The 10465-nt window shown below is 37.6% G+C and overlaps 3 protein-coding genes across 3 annotated transcripts; 1 reads left to right on the forward strand and 2 right to left on the reverse strand.

The window, feature by feature from the left end:
- Nucleotides 1-84: 84 nt before the first annotated feature.
- Nucleotides 85-668, reverse strand: LOC114163595. Its single transcript, XM_028047900.1, has 2 exons — nucleotides 220-668; nucleotides 85-130 (listed from the first exon to the last, which is right to left on the reverse strand). Exons 1-2 carry the CDS (start codon nucleotides 666-668, stop codon nucleotides 85-87), a joined length of 495 nt encoding a protein of 164 aa, XP_027903701.1.
- A 4310-nt stretch (nucleotides 669-4978) lies between these two features.
- LOC114164769 (serine/threonine-protein kinase SRK2A-like) lies at nucleotides 4979-8215 on the forward strand. The gene is made up of 9 exons (XM_028049531.1): nucleotides 4979-5418; nucleotides 5661-5735; nucleotides 5860-5961; nucleotides 6052-6105; nucleotides 6208-6300; nucleotides 6380-6472; nucleotides 6638-6742; nucleotides 6838-6936; nucleotides 7756-8215. The coding sequence occupies exons 1-9, from the start codon at nucleotides 5299-5301 to the stop codon at nucleotides 8065-8067; spliced, it is 1053 nt and encodes a 350-aa protein (XP_027905332.1). The 5' UTR covers nucleotides 4979-5298; the 3' UTR covers nucleotides 8068-8215.
- Nucleotides 8216-8309: 94 nt separating this feature from the next.
- Nucleotides 8310-10465, reverse strand: LOC114164768 (probable glycosyltransferase At5g03795). The gene is made up of 4 exons (XM_028049529.1): nucleotides 10200-10465; nucleotides 9832-10052; nucleotides 9360-9711; nucleotides 8310-9233 (listed from the first exon to the last, which is right to left on the reverse strand). Exons 1-4 carry the CDS (start codon nucleotides 10440-10442, stop codon nucleotides 8568-8570), a joined length of 1482 nt encoding a protein of 493 aa, XP_027905330.1. The 5' UTR covers nucleotides 10443-10465; the 3' UTR covers nucleotides 8310-8567.

A 10465-nucleotide genomic window follows, 5' to 3' on the forward strand; every position in this document is an offset into this window, starting at 1 on the left:
CTCTCCACCTCCAGATGTGTGAAGATCATGAAACATTGCGCACCGCCTTATAGCTCCTTCATAACCCCATGAGATGATAACAACTCAGGTTCCACTGAGTCGGGGAATAACAATTTCTTCTCCTGGCAATCTATAAGAATGTGATTGGCAGAGAGTCAATCCATCCCTAAGATTACTTCCAACTCTTGCAGGGGTAGGCATATCAAGTTCACTTTGTACCTGTGCCCCTCCACCTCCACTGGACACTTAGCACATAAGGATGACGTCCTGACCAAACCCAACGCCAGAGTAGATACCACAAGTTCACATTGTAGCTCACACACCGGTAGACACAATCTTTTCACACATGCATCTGACACAAAAGAGTGTGTCGCTCCAGAATCATACAACACACACAAAGATTCACCAACAATCATGCATTGACCCATAACAAGATTACCTGAGCTTGTAGCCTCTGCTCTTGTCATAACATCGATTCTGCCCGTCGCTTGAGGCCTGTTGCCTCTGTTCCTCTGCTGGTTCTGCGCAGGAGTCTGAATCGGAGGTCGTGTCGCTGCTCTAGCAAGGGTGCGACATCTTTCCCAAAGTGGCCTTCCTTGCCACAGTTGTTGCACCGGCGATAGCCCTCTATGCACGGGCAAGCGCTCCTCAGATGAGGGCCTCCACATATATAACACTATACTCGACCTTGCTGGGGAGGAAAACTCCTAGACCCCTGGGACTGATGGTGGGGTCTATCATACGGTCTCCTCCGCTCTTCATGCCTCGGCTTGGACCCAGATGGTCCACCGATCTTCTACGGTCGCAGACCTTCTACCTCCCGTTTCATCTTTTCTATCACTTTGGCCTTCTCCACCAAAGCAGCAAAGTCCTTGATGGACAAGGGAGCCACCATCAAGCGGATATCACCGCGGAGACCATTCTCGAACTTACGGCATCTCCATTTATCATCGAATGGTAGAGTGTAGAAGCGGCTGAGATGCTTGAACTTTTCTGCATACTCAATCACTAACTTCCCTCCTTGCGTCAACTGGAGGAACTCCACCTCTTTGGCATATCTAACACTGCCGGGAAAATATTCAGAGAGAAATTTTCCCCGGAAGGCCTCCTACGTAACCAGCTCGTCCCTCTCCTCCATGATGGACTTCATTCAAATCCACCAATGCTCCATCTCACTAGTGAGCATGTATACAGCAAACGACAACTGATTCTCTGTCGAGCACATCTTCACATTGAAGATCCTCTCTATATCCTTCAGCCACTGGTCTGCAACATATTGGCTGACTCTACCGTCAAATTTCACCGGATGATGTTTCAGGAAGTCTTCTAGGCTCCACTCCCTGATTGTTGGTCGTGACTCAAGACCAAAGGCGGGTGCAGCCGTCCTGTTCTCCTCCAACTAGCAGAGGGCCTCTATATGCTGCCAGTGAGCATCCTCAACAGCTATTCTTGCAGCCTCCATCTGCTGCATTACCAACTGTTGTTGTTCTAGTGACGCTACTTGTCGCTGCATCGATGCCTCATGTTGTTTCATCATGGTCGTGCTCTACTGCGTCATAGCAGCTACCATGGCTTCTATAGCTCTTGCGATATCTGGTGCATCGCCTTGGGAGGATGGAGAGTTCCCGCGAGGAGGTGCTATGATTCACTAACACACAAGAAATCACTTGGTTAGACTTGATAAGACAAGAATCCACCTCTTTCCTATTCCTAGTGAATCCATACCAACCCATTATTCTCAACCCATAATGTGGAATTTCATCTCATGCTATCCACTTTAATTACCAACCATCTCATTTGTTTCACATGTCAAGATCACACAATCACATCCATCCAATTTATAACCAAAGATCATACCATGCATTTCATTTCACATACCTCATGCAGTATATAGAATATATCATAAATCAAACAATCCAATTAACCAAGTGCAGAAAACAGCGTAACCTGCAGCAGATTTCGGTCAAGCTAGGAGCCCTCGCTCAGGCGAAAGGAGTGCCCTCGCTTAGGCGGTAAACTCTTGCTTAGGCGGGATCGCGACAAGGGCGCTGGGAAACCTTCGCAGGCTCGCTTAGGCGAGCCCTCTCGCCTGAGCGAGACAACCCCTCGCCAAAAGGTGAGGTTCCTCGCCTAGGCTAAAACAGGAGAAACATTTCAAGGCTCTCACGCGTTATCGCTTAGGCGAGTGTCTCTCGCTTGAGCAAGACAGTGCCTCACTCAAAACTAGAGCATTCGCCTGAGCTAGAGTTCGAGTGCAACCCTGACCTATTTCTGCAAGTCTCGCCTAGGCAAGACAAGCTAGCTTGGGCGAGTGTATCAGACCTCGCCACTATTTCTCCCTGCCACAGACATATTTTCACACCCAAACAATATTGACAACCATCTCATACATCCACAGCAGCATACAAGCTCAATAATCACGAAACAAAAGCAAGACAACAACACTCGCATCAAACAAGAGGGTTCTAGCTTCCCTTACCTAGAAAGGGGTTAATACGGGACTTTGGCAAGCAAACGTAGAGCACAACAGCTCTGAGAAGAGACTTAGGAGCTGGAAAAATAGCGGAACAGAACTTAAGATGAGCTCACTACAGCACCCTAGTTAGGAAAACACAAAAATCATGCCAAGGAAGGGATGATCTGAGATGAAGGGTAACTTACATTGAGCAAAAAGAGCTTGAGCGAACTCGACGGAGGCTGGAGATCAAACCTAGCAGAGCACTGTTTTGGTGAGGAGAGGAGAGTAAGGCGGCTGTTTCTGAAAGTGAGTGAAGAGTGTGTTAGGGCAAACTTATGTCTGTTTTCCCTTTGGGCCAGCCCTTAGGCCCAATAGTTTGTGGCATCCTTTAAATAAAAGGGCATAATGAAAAGTGGGTTTACATTCTGCACTGTGATTAATAATTAATAAGAATATTAATTTGACTAAAAATATTATTGATGAAGTCAAATAAATTATAAATAATTTACCATGATTAATGATATTATATAAAACAAAATATTTTAAATAATTGAGGTATTTTCTCAATAATTCCATTTTTTTTTAATATCAGGTTTCGATGAATACAATTTATTGATTGATTTTGTTTAGTTTGGAAGCATTTCACAAGTCTTGCATCTTAATTAATTTAATCTACACACATTTTTATATGAAGAAATGAAATGAAATTAAAATTAGAAGAAACAATAATGAGAATAAATATTGGTATACAGTGGAACTATATTTTATACCCGTGTGATGGATATTAATATTTAATTTTAAATTTAAATTTTTATGTTTAAAACTTTGATTAATTATATTTAAATTAAAATATGCATACAATAATAACAAATGAAGTAATAATAATAAAAAGGCTTAAATACCTTTTTCGTCCTCATTTTCGTAGTGTTTGTTGCGGATGGTCTTCATTTTGATAGAATGTTTAAAATGGTCATCATTTTTACTGAATGTTTCAAATGGTTCTCATTTTCGCAATTCGTGTTTTATTTGGTCTTTTTCTATGACGCCGTTTAAATCAGTAACAGAACACTGTACATGTGGCATTGTTTGTATTACGTTACATTGGGGTGTGTTACGTGTAGTGTACAGATGGCTAATTAACGTTAACTTTTCAATTTGGGGGAAATTTTGCAATTAGGGCTTGAGTTGGATTGCAGTCGCGCTCTTCATCGTTGGAGGCGATTTCTTCATCTTGTCTTTCTTAAGCTCGGATTTGCAGAGGAAACAACTAATACTTGTCATTTCATCGTTGGATTGCAGTCACGCTCTTCATTTCAATTTTCTAGTTAATCATCATCAACGAGGTAAGTAGGTTTAGGGTTTTCTGGGTTGTGTTTGCTTGTGGATTAGGGTTTTCGTAATTCTATTTTGGGGTTTGTTTGTGCCCAAACATTCCTTACCAAAACCCTAACTCACCTATTTATCCCCAAATATATAATTACCACACATGTACAGTACACGTAACACACCTTAATACAAGCAGTGCCACCTGTACAGTGCTCCATTACTGATTTAAACGGCGTCACAGAAAAGGACCAAATAAAACACGAATTGCGAAAATGAGGACCATTATAAATATTCGGTAAAAATGAGGACTATTTTAAATATTCTGTCAAAATGAGGATCATCCGCAACAAACACTACGAAAATGAGGACGATAAAGGTATTTAAGCCTAATAAAAAATAACGTTAACACATATTAAAGCATTAAAATAAATTATTATTGAATATTTGTACAAAATTATCTCAAATATTAAATATTTTAAATAAAATAAATAATTTATGTTAGAAAATATATTATACATTATCTGTAATAAATAAGCAAACATTTTCATATAATAAATAATTGAACATTTGAAAATAATTATATAAAATTATTGAAATATATGGTAAGTATTTATTATTTAATTTAAAATTAATGCTGTATAATAGGATATAAGAAAAATTAAGAATTGTGGATAAATTGTAAAGATGATGAAGTTTATGAGCCTACATTTCATACCATAAACATAAATCAAGTTAGATTCGAAAAAAAAATGCATAAATATATATACATATATATTTATTTAAATATATAGATAAGAAAAGAAATTTATAGTACATGTAAATACTCTTTCTCAATATTTTTGTAAAAAAGCATAAAATGAAATATTTTTGAGAACCCTGAAACAAAATTTTTGATAACATAAAGGAAATACTTAATTAAAACAAGATAAAAGTAAAATTTAAATATTCTAAAAAAGTTAGGAAAAACATTTAAAAGAATTAACTAAAATCCTAAAAAGAAAAATTCAAACAAATATAGATATAAAGATAAAAGTAATGTTGAGATGTTAAAAAAATCCTAACATTTGTATTTTAAAAGATATATCCATTAATTAATGAATAGTGGAATTAATTAAGGACTAGTTTCGAAGGGACCCACTCTGAAGAAGATGTTGGAACATGGAAGGTAAGTCACTTATAGAAACCTCTTCTTAAAGTGAACATCCAATTCCAACCAAAGCACAAACACACGCTCACTGCACATTCTAAACCTCTGAGTGAATCATTCGGCGATTATTAATGGATAAAGTGACACAAGCAACTGACAAACATAACCGATAACCAAGTCCACCCTGCACCCACTCACAATTCCTTTTACCCCCAACTCTTGCTTTGCTTCAATACCCATCATTATTCATTCACCTACCCTTTCTTCTCTTCTTCATCGTTCCCATCAAGCCACCACTTTTTGCATACCCTTTTGATCAAAGTGAGAACAACATAAAATGGTGGTGTGATTCTCTGTTTTCTAGTTCATGGATAAGTACGAGGCTGTTAAGGAATTGGGAGCTGGCAATTTTGGGGTGGCCAGGCTTATGAGGAACAGGGTCACCAAGGAGCTCGTAGCCATGAAATACATCGAGCGTGGCCCAAAGGTTTCTTCTTTAATACAATAATTCCATCAATTTATGGTTTTTTTTTTCCCACAACCCTTTTGTGTTTTTATTGTTAAGGAGATGGCACCACTTGAATTGAAGCATAACTGAAAATAGATGAGACTTGTTTGTATTGACTATTTGTTAATAAACTCCGCTATGATTTCTTGTCTTTACTTTTTAATAGATGAAAGGCTTAAACTTTAACCTGTTTTTTCTTTTTCTTCTACTTCAATTCTCAGATTGATGAGAACGTGGCAAGGGAGATTATGAACCACAGGTCCCTTCGGCATCCCAATATAATTCGTTACAAGGAGGCAAGGAATTTAACTTACTCCTTTTATTTAACATGCCGGATCACTTTGTGTTGAGCACTAGCACTGCACGTTAATGAATTATTTGCTGTCTCTTTTCTTCTATAATGAGATGTTGCTTTGGCAGGTGGTTTTGACTCCCACACATTTGGCAATTGTGATGGAGTATGCAGCAGGAGGAGAGCTCTTTGAGAGGATATGCAGTGCTGGCAGGTTCAGTGAAGATGAGGTTAATAACTTCACAAGCTCTGGTAATTTTCTCCCTTTCTTTTTGTTTCAATAATGTTATGTCTCACTTTCCTTTGGTTGTAATGTTCAGGCTAGATATTTCTTTCAGCAGCTGATCTCTGGTGTCCATTTCTGTCATACCATGGTATGCTCATGATCAAGTTTGTGGGAAATCATGGCAGGTCCAGGTTCTTACTGAAAATCATTTTATGTCTCTCACTTGTGCTCGTTTACTGTTCTTTTGCAGCAAATATGCCACCGAGATTTGAAGCTAGAAAACACCCTTTTAGATGGAAGCCCTGCTCCTCGGTTAAAAATTTGTGACTTCGGTTACTCCAAGGTATTGGAATTAGCATCATCCAGCTTAAAATTTCAGTTACCGTTAAAACATTTTTTAATGTTTCATGTCTGTGATGTAGTCATCTTTGCTGCATTCACGACCTAAATCAACAGTTGGAACACCTGCTTATATAGCACCGGAAGTTCTTTCTAGGCGAGAGTACGATGGAAAGGTACTTAGAATCATATGGTTCTCTAGAGTTCCTTTCATCTTTCCTAGTTCTGTTGCTTTGTTCTTCTGATATGCTACCAAGTATATTTTTAGTATTTTACATGCTCACTTTTGAACCGATGCTAATGATTCTATGATGTACTTTCTGTTTCAAAATTTGTGTTAGTTGGCTGATGTATGGTCGTGTGGAGTGACACTTTATGTCATGCTGGTTGGAGCATACCCCTTTGAGGATCAGGATGACCCTAGGAATTTTAGGAAAACAATTCAGGTATGCTTACTCCTTTCCAATACTACTGATTTGCATAATGTTTCTTATGTTATTTTTGCATCACTCTTACCCTGATTTCCTGTTCTATTCTACAGCGTATAATGGCTGTTCAATACAAAATCCCTGACTATGTTCACATATCTCAAGATTGTAGACAACTCCTCTCTCGTATATTTGTTGCAAATCCATTGAGGGTATGTTATAATATTGCTTTAGGAACTCGACTTACACTTCCATTGCAATTCGGTTAGACTTGCAACTGATCAGATCATGTCATATCATATGTGTTCCATGCCTCTTTTATTGTCTAAAGTATATATATTTTTAAGTATTAAAGTTACTTTTCAACCTTGCGAACCATTCTGCTAATGAAGAACATATTCAGAAGATGCTTTGCTGATAAAATACACCGTATTGCTGGTTCAAAGCTATACCTATAGAGGAAGTTTATACCCAGCCTTTATTTTATCTTCTTCAATAGCTATGATTGGAGTGTTTCCATTTCTCTTTTGACTTTTATGTGTATCTTATCCCCAACTACATTAATTAGGACCTCTTTTATGTTCCTTTTACTTTTTTCCAAATACTCTTTTTCTGACGGTTTCCATGAGTGTCTGGATATCATGAAATTGAGGCTGATGTACAATTTTGAGGGAAGTTTTATAAAATTGTAACATTTTCAGATTCAAACACTTAAGGGACATTTGCTTGTATTTTTATTTTATGTTTTGAACTTCAAGGAAAAGAAAAAAAGTAAACGTCCCCTTTGTTAGTTTACCAGAATTTGATTCTATCCTTTTTAATCAAGGTCTTCATATGGTTTTGGCATCCTTACATTCCTTCTTTGAATGCTTTACTTGTGTCTTTAGTTCAGTCTGCTGTGGCTTTACACATCCTTGAAGCAAAAGACAAGAGTTTAAATGTGATTTCTGTCAAACAACATGCTCTTGAGAATATATAACTAACTACTTTTGGGATGCTAACTGCTACAAAATATTCTTTATTTCTTACAGAGAATTACTATTAAGGAAATTAAGAAACACCCATGGTTTTTGAAGAATCTTCCAAGGGAGCTAACTGAATCAGCTCAAGCTATGTATTACCAGAGGGACAGTCCAAACTTTCACCTTCAAAGTGTGGACGAGATAATGAAAATTGTTGGAGAGGCAAGAAATCCACCTCCAGTGTCTAGGCTGGTCAAAGGTTTTGGTTGGGAAGGTGAAGAAGATTTGGATGAAGAAGTGGAGGAAGAGGAGGATGAAGAAGATGAGTATGATAAGAGGGTCAAAGAGGTTCATGCAAGTGGGGAATTTCAAATTAGTTAAAAACTCTCAAAATTTCTTGTGCACTTTTTTGTTTTGTGTACCTTAAGTCAGCTATTAATCTGTATTATATTTATGGTTCTGTTCGTGTAATATAGTTCGTGTATCAATGATCGCTATTCATAATAATAATAGTTGTTTGATTACATTATAAATTGACTTGACACTATAATAATTGTCTGTTTTTATCTGCAAGAGAATTTACTCAAGAATGCTTTCAGTGGATTCAATGAACATGGCTACACTCAAAGATTAAGAATTAGAATCACATTGAAATGTTACTATCATCTCTTCCTCAATATTAGTACCAAGCAATGGATCATGTTGATAAACGATGAATCTATTACACGTAAACATTACTAGTCAATATATTCCAGTTTCCAGAGTTTTTAACAAACACGAGAGAACAATTACGTAGATCTGCAAAACCTGCTAATTCCATTACTCATCATTTACATATGAAAATCCTCTAGATGTATGCTATCTGTGTGGTGGAAATTACATTACTGATCTTGAATATGGATATTTAACCTCCTGAGCCAAATGGAATGGACAGTCATATGGAACATATCATATCTCTTTGGGGGCTCATTAGGCATAAAATGTCTTTGCACTTGTTTCACCCTCCTTTGCATCCTCAAGTACTGGCTTTCTGAAATGCCCATGAGTATCTTTTTGATGTTGGGAATTTCTTTCACAGCCACTTGAACTGAAAATGAATTCCAATTCAACACATCACTGAAGGGTGGAACATAGCTATCAGAAATCAATACTGGCACACATTCTGCAAATATTGCTTCCACTATTCTGGGACTGGCAACTTCATAACCACTTGGGCAAAGGCAAAACTTGCTGCTTCTAAGCTTTGTGTAGTAAGACATTCCTTCAGGAATTTCCTCATAAACTTGCACATCTTGGTCTTTGTTTATCCATGTCTGTAGGAGCAAGTATCTTATATAGCCATGCAGGTGACCTGCAAAGAAAGCAAGGATGGTCCTTTGAGATGGTGGATACCCTCCCACTAGACCAGTGACTTCCCCGTCCATAAGTTTAATCTCTGGAAATGACACATCCTTTGAAGGCTTGAATCCTTCAGATGTATTTGCGTTGCAAAGAACCCTTATGGCATTGTTATACAAGAGATCCACGTAACTAGATACAATTGGACCCTGCACAGTATCCAAGTAGTATTAATTAACTCAGCAAATTTTGTCACATTCTTGACATTAAATATATAATAAAAATAATGTAATTGAGGAATTCAGTTCATTTAGCAGAGAGAGGTCATTGCTTACCCAATCATGGCAAGAGAGCATGAAATGATCATGGCCCAGAGACCGATTCCAGAAGGGATGTTTATAAGCTATAGTCTGTATGTAGTCTTTTACAACAAGGCCAAGGGGATCTCGATTATAATTGGAGCCACGATCGTACACATATTCGACCAACATAACCACACTGAAGGGCAAATAATACACAAAAGCTTCGTCTGGATCATAAGTACGATAGTGCCTCCCCTTTTCCATTTCATTTATGAATCTCCCCTCAGTGGCATATATGTCTTTGCTTAGACCATTATGGAACAATGGTGGCTCCCCTTCTTCATACACAAAAACCTTGAACACCTTTTCCATCTCTAAGTAACTCCTGTGAACAAATTACTATAATTAACACAAACTAAAGTAGAGTAAGATTATCTGCTAAATTTTCAACCATGTTCAAAGAACGTAGGTGGTTATCATGCATTATTTTTATGTATATATGTACCTATGAAAGGCATTGGCGTTTCTGTAAATTGGACCTTGAGGAACATAGTCTGGATCTTGGAGGGTTGATGTCAAATTTCGAATTTTGCTAGCTTCTCTGATTGAATACCTTGCTTTGGCCAATTTTTCTTCAATTCTTCTTAACTCGCTGTACTTTTGTCCTTTAAAGTACTCTTTATCCGTACCTTTTTGCACAAACTTGGTGTCAAGCTTTTCATCACCCTAAAGACCAACGATGTAATAAGAGAAAGAAAAGAACCCCACAAAAGAAAGCATGAGAAAGTACATTATATTTAAAAGAAAATAAAAAAATGATATGAAACAGGACTTGGTCCCTTTTAACAAGTTGATTCAAGAAGATAAAAATACTTCATTGAAAAATGCAGTTGGAGATGGAGTCTCTCTTTCATCATGTAATATCGAAACTCTTCTCTTTTCTGCATCCAAAGATGAAGTTGGTTGTCCCCTCCGACAAACATGAGGTGTATAGAAAGGAGCAAGAAGACTCCGACAAGAAACAAGAACTAGTGAAGTTATAAAGAAAAGAACCACAAAGTGAAGAAAAGACAAAAAAGTGGATGAAGAGAAGCATTTGGTAGCATAAGCTCTCATCTTAATTCTTCTTGGACCAGGAA

Source organism: Vigna unguiculata, chromosome 9, assembly GCF_004118075.2.
Source record: "Vigna unguiculata cultivar IT97K-499-35 chromosome 9, ASM411807v1, whole genome shotgun sequence".
Taxonomy (NCBI): Eukaryota; Viridiplantae; Streptophyta; class Magnoliopsida; order Fabales; family Fabaceae; genus Vigna; species Vigna unguiculata.

Bases quoted from the DNA above. Each gene is read 5' to 3' on its own strand.
- LOC114163595 (XM_028047900.1), bottom strand. From the start codon at position 668: ATGTGGAGGCCCTCATCTGAGGAGCGCTTGCCCGTGCATAGAGGGCTA. The intron at 131-219 runs GTACAAAGTGAA...ACATTCTTATAG, and splicing joins GTGGAGGTGGAGGGGCACAG to ATTGCCAGGAGAAGAAATTG.
- LOC114164768 (XM_028049529.1), bottom strand. From the start codon at position 10,442: ATGAGAGCTTATGCTACCAAATGCTTCTCTTCATCCACTTTTTTGTCT. The intron at 10,053-10,199 runs GTATTTTTATCT...GTTGGTCTTTAG, and splicing joins CAACTGCATTTTTCAATGAA to GGTGATGAAAAGCTTGACAC. The intron at 9,712-9,831 runs GTACATATATAC...ATTTGTTCACAG, and splicing joins AACGCCAATGCCTTTCATAG to GAGTTACTTAGAGATGGAAA.
- LOC114164769 (XM_028049531.1), top strand. From the start codon at position 5,299: ATGGATAAGTACGAGGCTGTTAAGGAATTGGGAGCTGGCAATTTTGGG. The intron at 5,419-5,660 runs GTTTCTTCTTTA...TTCAATTCTCAG, and splicing joins ACATCGAGCGTGGCCCAAAG to ATTGATGAGAACGTGGCAAG. The intron at 6,301-6,379 runs GTATTGGAATTA...TCTGTGATGTAG, and splicing joins GTGACTTCGGTTACTCCAAG to TCATCTTTGCTGCATTCACG.